The 18,137-nt window shown below is 36.7% G+C and overlaps 1 protein-coding gene across 4 annotated transcripts in view; it reads left to right on the top strand.

The window, feature by feature from the left end:
- TDP1 (tyrosyl-DNA phosphodiesterase 1) overlaps window positions 1-18,137 on the top strand; it is a 50,727-nt gene that overhangs the window by 10,834 nt on the left and 21,756 nt on the right. For 3 of the 4 annotated variants that reach the window (XM_075030007.1, XM_075030006.1, XM_075030005.1), the window contains exons 8-14: window positions 303-473; window positions 2,056-2,134; window positions 3,851-4,036; window positions 4,807-4,894; window positions 8,047-8,113; window positions 13,905-14,012; window positions 15,517-15,619. In XM_075030007.1, coding sequence (XP_074886108.1) covers window positions 303-473; window positions 2,056-2,134; window positions 3,851-4,036; window positions 4,807-4,894; window positions 8,047-8,113; window positions 13,905-14,012; window positions 15,517-15,619 — 802 coding nt within the window. The remainder of the gene's footprint in view (window positions 1-302; window positions 474-2,055; window positions 2,135-3,850; window positions 4,037-4,806; window positions 4,895-8,046; window positions 8,114-13,904; window positions 14,013-15,516; window positions 15,620-18,137) is intronic. The other variant, XM_075030008.1, reaches the window with a different exon arrangement.

Genomic DNA, 18,137 nt, shown 5'->3' with positions numbered 1-18,137 from the left:
ACAGAAAATCTTGACAAAAGGATTGCTGGTTGGTAAGTTTGAGCCTGGCCTGTTTAACAGTGGTGAGAGCTGTAAACGTATGGACAGATAAATGTGCTGAGATTGTTTTCATTTGGCAGTATTACTTTTATGATATTGAGTGTAAGACTTGATTCTGTAATTGTAAAATAAAGGCAAGTTGCTTTATAGTTAGTATCACAATAAATCTGTCTAGTAGTCATTTAGGACCTTCAGATGTGCTTTAATCACTTACTAAAACCATGTGTTAATATGTGGTGTCCTTGTTGTGGCTTTGTTTTTAGGATATGGCTAAGCCCTTTATATCCAAGGCTACCTCAGGGAACAACTGGTTCTGCTGGTGAATCTGAAACTAATTTTAAATCTGACCTAATAAGTTACTTGTTGGCTTACAATTCTCCTACGCTCAAGGAATGGATAGATCTGATTCAAGAACATGATTTATCAGAGACAAGGTATATGTTGTCTTGTGTTTGTAGTAACTTGCGTGTGTTTTTCCAAAAAAATTAAACATCTCTGTTAGGATCTGTTAGACCATGGGTTTGTTTTTTAAGCTTACATTGTTTCAGACTTAAGTGTTCGAACTTGAGTCTAACTTTAGCCAGTTTTTTAATCTATCTTCTGTAGATTATGCTGAATTGACCAACTTTTAGTTTTATGAACATACATTTTAAAGGAATGAAAAAACAGGCATCAGCACTAACTTGATAGAAGCTGTAAGTAATAGGGACTCAATTTCATTTAAGTTAGTCTGGCTTAAATATTTGCTCCAATAAAATTACCAGTCAAAAAATGTTGTTTGGGTTTGTCATGTAAGAGGGATCATGTAAGCAAAGGTTATTATAATGGGGATTTTATTAAGCATAGCCTTCTGTATCTATAAGGTGAAGTTCAATCCACATACATATGTATAGAATTTTGCCTGTTAATAGGCATGGATTGTGTCTGGTAGGCAGTGTTATATTAAATAATAATATACTTTGTCTTGAAACAGGCTTCTCTAATATCACTTTGCTGATATTACTTAACATAATTCAGGATGCTTGATTTACTTCTAAAAAATACATCCTGCATTTCCACTGAAATACTTTAGAAACTGTAAATCTCCCTGGCTGCTTAATAGCAGTTTTATAAGCTGGCAAAAGTTTGTTGAAAAGAAAAGCTGAAAAAGGTCATAAACTGTGGTGGAAATAGAGACTGAAGCATTGTCTAGCTTAATACATAAAATAAAAAAATGTGCTTTTTTCTTTACATGGAGTCTTACAAGATTGGAGGGGGTAAAAAAAAAAAAATGTACCTTATAGTCAGGTGAACTAACAGCCTGAGCTACTGTTGTTAGTCGCTTGGTCATGAGTTTGGACAGGTTGGCTGAGCCCTAGCTGATGTGAGTTTATGTGTGGGTTAGGGAAGAGTCACTTGTTAGGATAAGGATCGGTTCCTTGCCATATAAAATATATAGGAGATTCATTCATAAATAAAGCTAGGCATGAGATGCAGTAAGGAACAACTTCTTAAAACATCTGTTTGTTGTGACTCTGGGCAGGTGTCTTCTGTTTTCAGGGCAAAGTCAAACAGGCTACTAAACCATTATTAGGAAGACAGTTGAAAAAGCTGTACTTTGCATCTGAACTATTAGGTGCCCAAATGAAATCTCATACCTGAATCTGCTGATTTGGATGTAGCAATAGATGGGCTTTACTCAAAATTATATGTCCAGTTCTGTGTCAAACAAACTATTTGCGTTTATTGCTAACATAATCTGCCTTCTGCATTTCTGTACACAGAAATAGATGCAGTTCTTGTCTAGGCTGTAGAACAGCCTCATGGTGCATGACAGCATATAGAATGCTAGTAATAAATTATACAGCTGAAAATCCACTTTTCATTGTATTGTAAATCTTAAGTATGAAAGATTAAATATTTCTGGTTGCACTTCTATGTTCAACCTTGCTGATAGTTTTACTTAAATACCTTAATGCTTTACAAACCAAAACACCCCATAGCTGCAAATAACTTGGTGGTTTTTTGTTTCTGTAGAGTGTATCTGCTTGGTTCTACCCCTGGACGATATCAAGGTAGTGATAAAGAAAAGTGGGGTCATCTTAGGCTCAGAAAGGTACTAAAACTAACCTTTTTTATTAATATCCTTTTAAATGTACATATAATTTTGAAGACTGTTCTTTAATTGCTTTCAATTTTTCTAGCTATGATCAGCAATCTTTTAATACATTGTTACAGTTTAAGTTAGCAATAACATAAGCTTGAAATTTATGACAGTGTAGACTATGCACATAATATTCCTGGGCATTATTACCATGGTCAGCTTGTGGTCTGAGTTGTCATGTGCTTACAGATATCTGAGGAGTCACCGTTACTCAAATGACTTCCTATCTGCTGTTGGTGTTTCTAACCAGTGTGACACTACCAAAATCCAGTCTTCTGTGACTGGGAACCAAATATAGCCTTTTTTAAAGGCACTCGCAGAGGAAAGATGTGTTGATACAGACTTGCCTGCACATAGGGAACAGGCTTATTTTATTTACTTAAATGTTAAGGGCTATTACAGTTTCTCTTTCCCTAATGACCTGGCAAAAACCCATCAAATTAAAAATCAGTTTGCACATAGCAGATGTCATCAATTCAGTCAGGTTTTTAGTTTTGTTCTACTACGTTTCTAAGATCTTGGGGGTTTTTTATTATTATTATTAATGAACTGAATAATTAGGAACATGAATTTTTTACCCCCGCCCCCTCACGTTATTTATATAAGCCACAATGGTAAATCTTCATACAAGATTACATGACTCAAGTTCATAGGGCCCCTTCTTTTTCAGTATTTATTTAGAATCAGGTAAGGTATTTTGTCATCTGTTAAATGCCTCTCATAATTGGGGAATTTTCAACCTGCACCTCCTGCTGAAGTGGCATTATTTCAAATTCCATTGTGAATTTTTACATGGAATTCTAATGCTGTTCATGGCAAATTTCAATGACTTACAAAATGTCTTTTTATCACATTGCTTTTCAACATAAGGTTACTCTTTTAGACCTCCCCTTGCTCGTAAAGAGCTTGCCTTTTCTGATATGTGTTGTCTGCATGTGTTTTTGCCTAGGAAGACACTGAATGAAAACAACATAAACCAGAAAAAGCCTGTAAAGATGGTCTTGTGGCAAATGTTTCTGTGATTAAAAAGATTAATTTTTCTAGTGACAATGCAGATAGACCTGCTGACACTACACTGATGGAAGCCATTTAGTTGTGTCCTCTCTAGAGGTGGAAGAAGCTAGCCACTACATATAATTTAATATGTGTCTGTATCCATCTGTTTTTAATGTGACTTTAAATTCCATTCACAGCTAAAGAACTCCTCTAAAAGGATTATTTTAATTTTCTCTTCAATTGTTCTTTTTTTCCCTTCTTATTGTAGGCTTCTATTGTAGCTGGGGCTTTAGGATATGAGAGGAATTTTATGGCCAACAACCACCAAATATAAAAAGATTTAGTTGTTTAATTTATTGTGACTTCTGAAGCTAATGTTTCGTGTTTTTAGGAAGAGCTGCTAGCATTCTTTTTACCCATTATTTAATGGTTGGCTTCTGTGCTTTTGGATAAAACTTGTGATGTTTGATCTTCTCTTGAAGGAACAGTGGGTTTATTTGGAGAGCCTGATGACTTTTTTTATTGCAAAGTTATATAGATAGTATGAATGTTAATATCTTTTGTTGTCAGAAGTGAATTACAGAGAATTTATTATATCAGAAGCAATATAAAACCACTAATTAAGGTATTCTTTACCTGCGGAAGTCTAACTGTTTTAATTTCCCTCACTAGCTTTTGAAAGAGCATGCTTCGTCAATACCAGCACAGGAGTCCTGGCCTGTTGTTGGACAGTTCTCAAGCATTGGTTCAATGGGAGCTGATGGGTCCAAATGGCTGTGCTCGGAGTTCCAGGAGAGCCTGGTGGCTGCAGGCAGCAGTGTGACAACTCTCCTTAAATGTGATGTTCCAATTCATTTGGTATGCCTTTTAGATGCTAGCCTCCTTTATTTAACATTTATTCACTTGTTTAAATCTTAGTCATTGACTTGCTTTTAACTTTTGGAGGACATTAATGTAGCTTTTGTCCTGAAATCATAAGGATCCCCCTTAGTGACACTTGTGTATGGTACACTATAAAAATGTACTATAATTTCCATCTGCATGACACTAGAGTGTATATATAATCTAATCAAAATTATATTCTTATTCTATAGCTTGTCTTCCATTGAGTTTTGTAGATACAACTGTTTCTGCTACCGAGATGTAACTGAACCTTGAGTGATTAATACATAAACCAAATTATTTTATAACCTGGTTAATTGTGCTAATAACCAAATAAGAGGAGGGGCAGAAACAAGTTTGTGGCAGGAGCTTCTTAAATCAAGGAGCAAATGTTGTCAAACTATGCCCTTAGCATGTGCTAATTGCCCCTGTATACTCATATTTGAGATATGAGTCTAAAAATCTCATAAAATAATGTTAAGAGCTTACTTTGACCACCATGGAAGTGGTTGAAGCAGGATTGTTTGAGTCTTGCTAGCTAATTTTGGTAGGCTCTGCAAGAGTGGCAAAAATATTAAAGAATTTCTTTGTTACTGGCACACAACTAGTTTTAAGCTGCAGTGTAATTTTATTCATTCTGAAAAATGAAGCTTTTAAAGTTTTGATGTCGTTGTCATCCCCCCCGCCCCCCTGTAAGTTTTCTTTAAGGTGATTTTTGTTCGAAAATTGACACCTTGTGTATTTAGAGCTGTGATCAAGTTACCTCCCCCCCCCCCCCCATGAAGGTTTATCCGACTGTGAACAACGTGAGGCAAAGTCTGGAAGGCTATCCTGGTAAGCACATGAACCTCTATTTATTAGCTTTTTATGGTCATAATGTCCTGCAAAATCACTTCAGTGGTTGATGCTCAATGAACCTGAAGTTGTCTTCTTGCTGAGAACTTGGTAGAATAGGTGGCAGTAGAACCCTTTTATTACTGATACTGGAGCTCTGACTCCATCTCTCTTATTGTGATTGAATAGAAAAAGCTTTGTGGGCATTTGCCTATAATGTTTCAGTCTGTATAGCCATGTTCATATGTTGCTGTATAGGAAAAAACAGCTCTTGCTCACTGTTCTAACTCCAGTCATACTTCATTTTGGCAGAAAATTCAGATTTGAGTGTGCCAAGTTCTCCTCCTTGTGTTTTCTTTGCAGTGTCATCCTGCACATCAGATACAGAGGAGAATAAGATGTTTCACTACTCATTAGTAATTTTTTTAATATGGTAATCTGCAATTGTTCTGTTCAGTCCTCCCATGTTTGTGTTCATGAAGTCAATATATTTGTATAGAAAGCATAGTCCCAGCCAACCTGAAAGAGGAAGAGGTACTGTAGTATTCTGATGCAGCGAAGCTTCTGTTTCTCAAAAGCAAGGACTTACCTGGGTTACACCTGTCATGCTAAGGGAGCTGGCTGACGTCAATGTGAGGCTGGTTTTGATTAGTCTTCAAAAGGTCAAGGCAATTGGAAGAGATTGATGAGGACTGAAAAAGTAATTCTTTCCTGCCTTCAGGAAGGGTAAGAAGGAGGATCTGAGAAACTGTAGGCCTGTCAGCCTCACCTTTATTCCTGGGAACATGGTGGAGCAAAGAATCCTGGAAACCATTTCTGAACATATGATGGACAAGGTGATTGGGAGTAGTCAGCATGGATTTATAAAGGAGAAATTATGCTTAATTAACCTGATGTACTTCTATAATGAGATGACTGGCTTGATGAATGAAAGGAGTGCTCTGGATGTTGTTTCTTAACTTTAATAAGACTTTCGATGCCGTCTCCTGTAACATTACAGACAGCCTGATAAAGTACAGACTGCATGAGTGGACAGGGAGGTGGAATGGAAACTGGCTTAACTGCCAGGCCTCAGTGGTTGCGATCGATGGCACAAAGGCCAGCTGGAGGTCAGCCACTAGTGGTGGTGTGTGCCAAGCATTGACACTGGGGCCATGCATTTAATATCTTCATTAACAACCTGGATGGTGGGGCAGAGTACACCCTAAGTGAGTTTGCAAATGATGCAAACTCAAGAGCGGTGGTTGATGTATCAGGTGATTGTGCTGCCATTCAGAGGGACTGTACAGGCTGGAGAAATGGGCTGACAGGAACCTCATGCAGTTCAACAGAGGGAAGTGCAAAGTACTGTGCTGGGGCAAGAATCCCAGGCATCAGTACACACTAGGGGTTGACTGGTGGGAAAGCAGCTCTGCAGAAAAAGACCTGGGAGTGCTGGTGGTGACCAAGCTGAAGATGAGCCAGCAGTGCACCCTTGTGGCAAGAAGGCCAACAGCATACCGGGCATAGTAGGCACGTTGTCAGGAGGTGACCCATCCCCTCTATTTAGCACTGGTCAGATCACATCTGGAGTGCTGTGTCCAGTTGTTGGCTTCCCGGTACAAGACAGATGTGGACATGCTGAACCAAGTCCAGCAAAAGGCCACAAAGATGAATAAGGGATTGGTGCATCTGTCATACAAGGAGAGGCTGAGAGAGCTGGATAACCTGGAGAAGAGAACTTTCCTGGGAGACTCTATCAATGTGTATAAATATCTGATAGGAGGATGCAAAATAGAGGCAGATTCTTTGCATGGTGACCAGTGAAAGAACAAGAGGCAATGGACATAAATTGAGATACAGGAGATTCCTGTGTACCCTTACAGCAAAAATGTGTTCTGATGTTTAAATGGAACAGGTTGCTCAGAGAGGTTGGAGAGCCTCCATTCTTGGAGATACTCAAAACCTGACAGGATACTGTACTGAGCAACATGCTCTGTTTGACCCTGCTTTGAGCAAGGAGTTATTCTAGATGATCTCCAGAGGGTGCTTCCAGCTTCAGCAATTCAATGATTCTTTGGCATTGCTGAATCCATGAACATGTGTTTTTGTTCCAAGCCAAATACCTATGCTCCTGTGTCGTATGAAGTAGAGTAGCTGTTGAACTCTTCTAACAGTTGATGGAATTTGAACACAGGGCTAGCAAGAATGCTTTCAGCTCTCTATCTTTCTTCGGAATTGAGCAGTGTTTGGACATATGTAGAAACTGCAGCTAGTGAGTTTACAGGTATCTATCATTTCTACAAGTAAGAGTCTTTTGAAATACATCTGGTTGTCTACAGCATCTGTTTAGCAAAGTTGATACTCTTGAAAGTCAGAGATGCAATCTGCACAACGCCTTGTTACTGTCATTTCTTTCATATTGTGAAATAACTTAGTGAATTATGTAACTCTGTATTTGTGCAAATTAACAGCTCCATGGACTCCTGCAGTTAGTGCATTTGTGAGAGTAGTAAAGCTTTTGTAACAGGTCCTTGTAGTGTCTTCTAGGACAGGTTGAATGCAGTAGGTTTTGCATCATGTTTTTGATATGCAACACTAATATAACTCAGTATGCCATGGCTGATTCTTCTTTGTTAAATCCATTTCAAGAAATCACAACATGCATTAGCCAAAGGCCAAATCAATACAAATACAATTTCATCAGAGAAGTTATTGCTTTTTTAAAATAATGTTGATAATGTTGGTTGATGGTTTTTTGTATTCTTTTGGTTTTGTGGTTTGGGAGGGTTTTTGTTTGGTTTCTTTTTCTGAAAGCTGCTTGTTTTATTCCCTTTAGCTTGTATGGGTAATGATTCTAATCTGATGATATCAGGTGGTATCATAACAAAAAATTACCCATAAGCACCTATCTTCTAAGAGGACTTAATTGTATAGCCTGTATACTGTTTCTCTTTCCTAGTGTAAATCTGCTATGTAGTGAGTAACTTAGTAAATTGTAAGAATGAAAAAAAAACCCAACTATATATCATTTTATACTATTGGAGCATTTAACCATTTTATGAAAATAAGTCATGAGGATAGTACAGATAGCTTATTCCCCACAATGCTTGCTGCTTTTAAAATGTCATTCAAAATATAAATGTACATGTTTGGTGTTTTTTTTCCTTAAGCTGGTGGCTCACTTCCATACAGTATACAGACAGCACAGAAACAGCTGTGGCTGCATTCCTATTTTCAGTAAGTAGAACTCAATGCTTTGAATGTTTTTTTTTTTTTCTTCCTTAGACTGTATGTTTAAACTTACAATGCTGTAATGCTTGAGTGTTAAAAGCAAATTAAGGGGAAGTGGTGAGAAGCATGATATTATTAAACTCCTTAAAATAAAAGCCTTAAGTTTCTTATCTGCTGGTCTTGTCTCCAGAACATAGTCAAAACGTGCTATTTACCTGTAAAAAAGATACGGGATGCTGTTGCTAATGGAGGACACTACCAGATTTTGGATTCTGTAAACTTCTATTTAAGCTTTCCTTCTCTAAACTGGAATAATGTTACTCTTCTTTTTTCCTTTTTTTATTTACAGTTGTATTTCACTTTCCCACTTGTGCCTTGGCATTAACAGGATTTCAACTGAACCACAACAGTGTTAGGAAGGCTTTTTTGTTTGTTTTTTGAGTGCAGCAGTCCTGCTGCAAAAATTCTCAGTCCCTTATGGTAATATCATCTTTTGTTAAAGGTGCCTGACGTTTTCCATTAAGAACTTCTATTTTCACATGCTACTAATTTTGCCAAATTCTAACAGTCTGACACATGCCATGCCAGATGTCTCCCTCAGGCTGAATCTTTAAAAGCTTAAGCGTGTTTTGAGAACAATAGGAAAAGTTGTGGGTTTTTTTGATCTGTGCAAAACAAAAAACCTAAATCTTGTAACCTCTTAGAAACTACAACTCCCCCTTTTACCAGAAACTTTTAACTCTTCCAGGTGAAAGTTGTTCCAATAAGGTAGTTTACCCGTATCTAAGTAAGAGTGTGTGAAGTTGTATTCTCAGCACTCTGAATATATACACAATTGCTAGTTGCAGAGAGCATACTCCTTTCTGGAGTGAACATGATTGCTGCTGTGAGCCTTACTGGTCAATGTCCAAGGAATGCAACTGGAACAGAAAGACACGAGGCTTTGTCTTCTGCCTTTGAAGTGTGCCCTCTGAGCACATTCAGCAAAGGAAGAAGGCTACAAACACCTTCAAGACTTCAAGATTGTTCAGTCATGATTCAAAAAGTGAGGAGGCCATAAAACTGGGGGTGTTTGTGCAACCTTAATTCAGTTTCTATAAGTATATGCCTCATGAGAATCTTACTGGAAGAAAAGTGTAACCTTCTGTTGGTTAGTCTCTTAGTGTAGTCTCTTATTTAGTGCACAGAATGTTACTTGATAATGAGATCATTCATTGTTTTATTACTGTTCAATGAGAAAACACCCACATACCTGTCTCATTGGGCATCCTAGGGTCCTGCTCTGGCAACAGAAGGGCTGTTTTAAATTCATCTGTCAAATTGGTTGCAGATGATGAGTGGCCCTGCATAATGGCTCTGTAGTGACTACCCAGATGCAGATTCTTACCCTGTAGTAGCAGAAGATGCTAGCCCTTGAGGACAGCCTGCCTGTAAGCTGTTACCGTAGAGCAGATGACATACAGCAGCTTATATGTGGTAACCTGAGACACAGAGAAAGTGGTAGGTCCTGTTTCAATAGGATTAAATATAAGATGAGCTATTTTAAAGACTAGCCATAATGCAAAACTTTGGGCAGTAGAGGGACTAGAGAAATTTGTCTTTACCTTACTGGAAGATAATACAAAACCAGCAAGAAACTAGGGAACCTACTGGAGTTGAAAGAAGATAAATACTTTTATACTTACAGTAAAGGAGAAGGAATAGCTCCTTTTTACAAGTAGGGAGAGATTAATGGAGTTGGAAAATGGTGTCCTATAGTCTCACCCAAAGAGGTAGAACTCTGCCCCAGGCATATGACTTTTATAATGTCTGTGGGCTGCTTTTCTCTTTTCTGCCAGTTGAGTGTATTTAACTAACCTATAATGCAGCTCTGAATTGTAATTTTGCAAATTTCTCAAAGTACTTTCTCAAAAGAATAAGGTGACTAAGCTTAATATTGATTTCAGATTTCTGATCATAGCGAATGATTCCTAGACTGTTTTGATTAGCTACTGTGTAAATAGTGCAATTTGTTCAGTTTTCTCTCTGGTAGGGTTGCTGTTTTTTCCTTTCAGTATTCAGTATTACTAATTGATAAGGAGAGATTTGCAATGCTTAATGATTTCTGTTAATTGCTGATTTTGAAACAGTTGATCAGCTTTAACAATACATAACATTGTATTTTAATGCTCATTGTAATTGATTGTCTTTTAATACCACATGCCTTATGTTTGTGCAGTTACCTTGTGAAATTTTTATTTTCAAAGAACGGAGGAAGTTGGTTTGACAAGAGTTTGACTTGTTGACAAGTCTACAAAAGTAGTTGTATTAGAGCTTTATGTATTCTCTAGGTCTGTAGAGTTTTGAAGAACATCTTTCTTCTCAGTTCAAAGAACTACAGTGTTGTTCCCCTAATATCATAAAAGATGAGATATGGAGCATTTACACAGAGGACCTACTGTTCTCTTATGTTTGAGACTACTGGTGTGAGTTGTTTTAATTATGCTCAAGCCTTGTTGCCAGTATCTTGAGATGGAAAGCCCATTTACTATTTGAAGTAAGAACTAAATGATGAAAGAGGTGGTGTTGTAGAAAATGAGTTATTCCTGGCTCTGCTTAGGGGCTGACTGTCTGCACAGATTAATTTTCAGGATGTTAGGATTATCTGGCTTCCTCATCTCTTAGCTCCACTTGTAAAGGGGCCTCTGTCTGCTCCTTTACCTCACTTGTGCCAGAAATATCAGACATTGGTGGCAATTGATGCTTGCTATATGTCTTCCAGCTAAATGCACTGTGATTGCAGTGTAGTCTCCCTTTCAAACTCAAAAATTCATCAGAGTAAAACAAATATTTATCAAATGTTTAAAACATACTTAAGAAATTTTGCAAGTAAAGTAGATATAAAAGCAACAACTTGCACTGCACTAAAAATGTGAATGCTTACAAGTGAGTCCAGAGTATTTTCTATATTGCAAAAGATACCTTATTCATGGTAAAGAACATTTTTCCCCTTCTCCCTTCCCAAAAAAAACCAAATTATGTGAAACTCAAAAATAGCTATTGGAAAAATAAAGGGATGGGAGGGGCAAAAGCTGTTGCATTTTAAGAGTTGGAATGTAGATTACCTCTTTAATTCAGTGCACTTAATAATCACATTAGAGGCTGTGTAATAAAAAAGAAAAAAGAAAAGCTGCTGATTGAAATGCCACAAAAGACTGGGAGGGATGAAGTAGCAGCAAGTTACTAGTAAAAATGTCAGGATTAGTGGTCTAAAGTTAGTGTTAAGCTGTATTATAGATACAGAGTTCTAGTCCTAGGGGTGTAAAAGAATAAAAAAATAGCAAAAAGGCTTTCATGTTTTACTGTTCATATTCTGATAACACCTACTTGTATAACTCCTTTTCTTCACCCCACACCTGAGCTTTTAGCTTACATGGTACCATGACCTCTAACTGTCAGAAAAATAACTACTTCAAGTTGTGGTTTTGCTCCATAATATTTCTCAAAGCTAGTTTCATTTACCTTACCGTATTTATCTCTGATACTGAATATTCCTGAAGTTTACTGCAACATGAGATCAGTCCTGTGTACATGCTCTGCCAGCTGCATTCTGATGAAAAGTTTACAGCTTAAAACATGTTAAGTCAATTTGACTAGAAGTAGCCTGAAATTGTTATATTGACATATGCTCTCATCCTTGCTGTGCAAAGCCACTGCTCTTGTATTTTACTTCAGGCTTTTTGTAATCTGTTTTGACTTTTTTTTTCCTAAAATATGCCAGGAAAGTTCCATGGTGAAGTTGAAATTTAGCTGTATTAAGAATAGATTAAATGAGATATTGTACTCATCTGAAACCCCTTCCAGTTATTTTGGTTTATCATTCCATTATGCAGTTTGAAGATAAGCTGACTTTTAGGTTGAAGAGAAAACGCTTCTTAAATACTTCTTTGCTAATAATGCTTTTACTAAAAGAATCTGAGTTTTTAATGAGGTAATTATTTTAAAAAAACCCAAAACACCAACAGCACAACAACCTCTTCCCCCCCCCCCCCCCCCCCCGAAACCTCGTTGGAGAACATAATCACTTTCTTTCCTCCTTTTGTCCTTATATATTTTTGTCCTGCTAAAGAAAATGTGGCCAAAATGTATGCTCCCCTTTCTGATTTTAACTTCTGGAGTAACAGTTTCAACCACTTGTAATTGAGACTAACTGCAGTTAGATTACTGTGGTTAGTAAATCAAAGAGAAGGGGTAATACTGCTAAAACACAGTATCTGTCAAAGATAAGGAGGCAAAAAGGCAGTAAACTGAGATACTAATCTCAAAATTATTGCAGTTAATAGTGGGGGGAGAAGTTTGTCCTCAAGTAAGGCAGCAAGATAGAGCTAAAGAAAATCTGTGTTCAGTTCCCAATTCTACTATTTTTTTCTGGTCTTCATTTCTACAATTTCAGTAGTTACCTAATTATTTTTGTGCCTTAAACTTAAAGATAATGTTTGCCTAAACTGTCAGTTGTAAGATAAAAGCTATTAACAAGAGCTGTTGAGTTATGGTATAGACTTAGAATCTGTATGTATGGCAAGTGTAGAGTTCTGTAGGGGAGCACAAGTTTCTGTATCATACATATCTTAGTCTGTTCTTCAGAAACAGACTTCAGTGTGGCTTGCATCAAAATATAAAGATGTCTAGTTTGCACAAACATGCATACAGTGTTTCAGCTCTTGCCCTTTAGGTTTACAGGACCAGTTCTCAAAAACAGTTTTCCTTCCTTTACCAGAGGATAGGGTTGTTTAAAGTAAGTAGGTCTTGATCCCTGAACTGCAAAGCCTCTTAACTAATGTGAAAGTTAGTCCTGGAAGTCAACTTCAGTAAATAATTCCAGCCCTTCCACTTCAGGTTTCTTAGGCTTTTAAACAAACACAGTTCACTTAAGAGGTTTTTCAGAGCTGATCGATTCTTTTTTATTTGCCTTTTAGAACAGAATGCTAAACTAGGGAAACAAGACTGTGACAACCAGAGCCTATTGTATTCGAAACTGAGGAAAGAAAAGTCTCTGGGTGGAGGAAGGTGTATTTGGAAGCCTTCTTCCTGATTTTGAGTGAGGACTAACAGCTGTGGGTGGAAAGTGTTTCCAAATACCATGATTACATAACTTCAGTTACATACATATACTTACTGCTTGCTTACAGTTTAGTTCTGTAACATTGATGCTGAATTACCCCAGCAATGGCTTGTTGTTTTAAACTAGTTTTTAATATATACACATAGATAAGACCTCTTCTCTCTTAAGCCCTCAAATTTCTTAGTGGCTTAGGGGCACAGAAAAGGGAAGAGGAAGGGTAGTGTCAACAATCTATCAATTGTTCCCTGCCTCTACTTCATGCATAATAAATTGTAATAAGCTTGGGGAAATTTGTGAGGTTTAGTTTGGTGCCAAGCTCCTTTGCTTAAAGGCATAACCATTGATAGCTTTCAAAGAAGGAATATTGGCTGGAAGTTTGGGCTTGGTTTCTTAAGTGCTAGCTGGAGTAGAGGAGTGGAAAAACTTGTTAGGAGATCCTGATACGCTGAGGAGAATATCTGTCTGTCTATATTTGTAAAGAAAAAATAATCCTGCTGTTATGACTACGAGTAAGATTGGATTTCAGGATTAAAAATTCAGTTAAATAAAGTATTTTCAGCCTTTCTGTAGGGGCAATTAGTATTAAATGTGACAAGTGTAGGGTGGTATTATGCAAAACATGGCATTGTAGTATGGTGAGTTTTTTAGACCTCAAACTAAAACTGTATATGAAAATAATTCCTTTTCTTTTTCTAGCAAATGGTCAGCAGAAGTCTCGGGTCGAAGTCATGCTATACCTCACATTAAGACGTACATGAGACCCTCTCCTGACTTCCAGAAGATTGCATGGTTCTTAGTTACAAGGTAAACAACTAACCATACACCTCTCACTTAAAGTCATATATAAAGTTCTTGTCAGTTGCAGGCCCAGGTGCAAAAATATAATGCCATAATCTTCATACTACTATAAGTAGTGATAGGAATTTTTGGTCATATTTTATGTTTCTTCATTGCATTGCCCCTTTTGGGGCTGCACATTGAAATGATTATGCCAGGAACTGTTGGCAATCACACCAAAATCTTGCCTGAACTGTAACTGCCAGTTTCAGGGTTCAGCATCAACTGAAATGATAAGTATTTTTAAACCTCAGGTTAAGTTTCTTTAACACATGCTGTACATGAATGTGCTAGTTTGTACAAAATAGATATGGGTTAAACTGAAGTTTTTCCTTGTGCTGCCTTATTGTTACAAAACATGTAGATACCTAGTATTTGAAATCTGACCTTTTGTCAGATTGAGTTGTTCAGCAGTCTAGCTTGAAGTCTAGGTTTGCATTTCTGTTTGTTTTTAAAGAAGCCAAAAGAGGGAGCAAGAAATTTCTTGGCATGAGGGAGAAGGTCTTATTGTGAATGAAAAAATACAGATAGGTTTCAGTTTTGCCAAAACTGATTTTTGTGCAACCATACGTACTATAGATTATGATCTTTCTATCCTTACTCTTAAATGCTCAGTTACTTTATTTTTTCCTCTTTTTATTCTGGCTTTTTAAATTCTATTACTCAATACTGTTGCCTGCAATAGTAGTAGTGACTAAGGTGCTTTTTGAAAGGATTTAAGTCATTCAAATGTGATGCTGAGTCCACCTAATACAGAAATTCATGGTTGCTTTTATTTTTTTCTCATGTTTCTTCTAGTCTACCCTTTGCTACTATCAAAAAGCATCCAGTATGTCTGTCAGTTAAAACATAATGTTGAAGCTTTGTATTTTGCTCTTTGTATTTTTGACAACAGAATTGTATTTGGTTTTGACTCCCAACTTGATCTACTTCACAGAAGATACTGATGAAGGATTAACTACAACATGGTGCTGAATAGCACATTGAAACAAAAATACCTCTTTGATAAATACTTGTTTTCATAAATATATTAAAGAACAAAATGTTAGGAGTAAATGATTGTTTAACACTTGCAAAAATGCTTTGTACTAAATGTATTATGTAACTAGTCATAATTGAGCTGGTGTTAGATCTAAGTCATGAAATTGAAGTTATTTACAAATACCAAGTTCCTTTCTGAAATCTGGAGAGAAGATTCAAAAGGCTGAATTTGTCTTCTAGATCTGTATGACACAAGTAGGCTTGTATAATTATCCACATGTGTTGTATGAATACCCTCTTACATATTGTCTCTACTGCTCCCACTGTGCTGTAAAAATAGCAATAAGGAATAACACCCAAATTACTTTTTCTGAAAAGACTGTTCTGATTGAAGTTCTCCTGCTAGAAGTGCATTGCTACAGCTGTGGTACTTAAGCATTTTCTGCTGTGAAAATTATGCCTTGTTGAAATGCTTTGTTTCTCTTTGTAGTGCCAATCTATCTAAAGCAGCCTGGGGAGCCCTGGAAAAAAATGGCACCCAACTGATGATCCGTTCTTATGAACTTGGAGTCCTTTTCTTGCCTTCAGCATTTGTAAGTTCATAGTTCAAGTACAAGTCCTGGGATATGCTGAGAATCTGCAAATATTGATGAATACAAATGTGCCTGAATAATCTACTTACTAGGTTCTGTGTTTCTCTTTTAGAAAGCTAATAGCAAATGGAATTTATACAAGGTATTCTTTAAAATAGAAATAGTCTGTTTTCCTACACAGCAAGTACAGATTTGGTATTGATGTGACTTTTGTCGTGTTACTGAAAGGCAATAATATTTTAAAATTGTAACATAACTAAATGTTGCTGGAAAGGATGATCAAATCTCTTATGTGCTTCTTAAAAGTAGGCTGCAAGTGCATAATCACATTGAAGTGATGCATATGGGTTGTAACCTGAAAAACAAGGTGGCTGATCTTGCTCTTTCCCTGAAATGCATTTGCAAAGCCATGTGACTGTCTCTTCTCAAACTTTCTGCTTTGAGAACAAGTTCTCAAATGCGTCTTCAAAAATCTCCGATACAAATCTAAGAACATCTTCATAAGAGGCTCTTTAAAAGTTGAAGAATTGTATCTTCCAAACCAATGTGACAGCAGTCTTGGTATGTAGAAGACAAGTTTGACCTAAAATAACTATTATTCTAGTGTGTGGAGCAGAGGATTGGGAGATGTGATATGTTTTCCTGGTAACTGAGGTCCATCTACCTTGTAGTCTAGTCTTAGTGCAGTTGTAGCAGATGCCATGGGGATTAGCACAATAAACAGTATGTATGTGATCTCTAGTATGTGTTCCCTATGATTTATTTTAAAGGCTTTCCAGGAGGAAAATTTTATCCAGACCATGACAGTTAGTAGCCACTCGGTTATTCTCTTATTCTTTTAACACATATCGTTCCTTATTGAACTACTCTTGCTGGTTTTTAGTCCTCTACAGAATCCTGTGGTAGTGAGTCCTGTGACTTAATTGTGCGTTAATTGTGCATTGTATTTAAGAAAAAAAGCTTTGCTTTTTTCTTCAGATTGTTTTTTGTCTTATTTAAAACTACTGCCTGGCAGTGTGGAGATGAGAGTTTCTTGTTCCTGTTTTTGATTCCTCCTCCTCTCTGGTGAACCTATTAGTACCAAAATGTTATCAACATCAGTTAGTCTATGATCAGAAACCATTCAATCTCCTTCCTGTGTGAAATTTCTTCTTTTCCAGAGAAGAAATTGCAAGTTTCTCTGAAGAAGCGTTTGTATGCTAAAAGTCCTTAGAAATACTTTTCTGATGAAGAATACATCTTTCCTAGATAATGTTCACAGCTGTTCACATTATGTTTCATCATTTCTGTTGATTAGTAATGTAGTTCCAAGTGAATATTTACTGTACTATGACATCATAAAAATGTTGACCTACCATAACTATATAATTGTAGTCTCCTAAGATAGCAATATTAAGATTGGTGGTTTCTGGCTGTAGCTAAAGAACTATATCTCACTTGACATTTATTAAGGAGTTTACATAGCAGTGTGTCTCTAAGGTTCACAATTTCAGAGACCAATCTCAGACATCATTCTCCAGCATGGTTATGTGGAAGAAAACTTTTAGAGAAAATGTGTTGATTAGACTGAAACAAGAAAAATCCTACAACCTTCCTATAGTAGGAAGCATTGGTTTTGATATCACTGCAATCTTAAAAAAAACCCAAACTAACAAAAAAAAACCCCAAACCCACCAAAACCCATCACTTGCATAAACAACTATTAATAACAGAATAATGAAGTGTTCGGCAAAAAATTGTGCAAAAAGATTTTACTTCTAACAGCAACTGACCTCAAGGGATAAAATAATGTTCTAAGGAGGTGGCTGTTATCTCCACATGCTGCTGAGCAAAGAATTTACGTATGGTATTGGTATGATTCTACTTAGTGAATGAAGTTTTTTGTATGAACATAACTGATCACCGGATTGTGCAGTCATTTTACATAATTTGAATATTCCTGTTCTCACTCTGGCTTTTTCCATGCATTGCTAGTTTTGGAAAACATACTTCAAATGGATAGAAAATCAGGAATAATTGAGTTAGTCTTTTTGCCAAGAGTGACCATACCTGTTTCAGATCTGAGCAATCTGCAAAATTTTCACTTAAACCCAAACAAACAAAAAACAAAACCAAACAAACAAAAAAACCCCAAAACAACAACAAAAAAACCAAACCCCAAAGGAAAATCCTTGTGAAAACATTTGGCTTGCATTCCATCTTGAATCTTGCGTTCTACACAGGATTTTTTGCACGTGGAGCAGGGGAGGGGGGGATTACCAGAACACTTTTCAGAGGGTCAAAACTTATGAATTTTCTTCCTTGCACCTAATATTGTAAGTCATAATGCCTTTGATCTGATTCTTGTGAGGTTTTTCTATAACTCACGTTTCATTCTAAAATCAGACTTCAATTTGATGAACAGAGTTATCTGTTCAGGAGCATTTAGTTTATCAGAAATACAAAAGGTTCTGAGCCACTTGAACCTTGGAAAATTTCAGCAATCTGAAGTTACAACTTTACCTTCTTTGCCAGCTAG

This window comes from Buteo buteo, chromosome 6, assembly GCF_964188355.1.
Source record: "Buteo buteo chromosome 6, bButBut1.hap1.1, whole genome shotgun sequence".
In the NCBI taxonomy this organism is placed as follows: Eukaryota; Metazoa; Chordata; class Aves; order Accipitriformes; family Accipitridae; genus Buteo; species Buteo buteo.
Note: the sequence above shows the minus strand (reverse complement) of the source record. Positions and strands in the feature narration are given on the sequence as shown.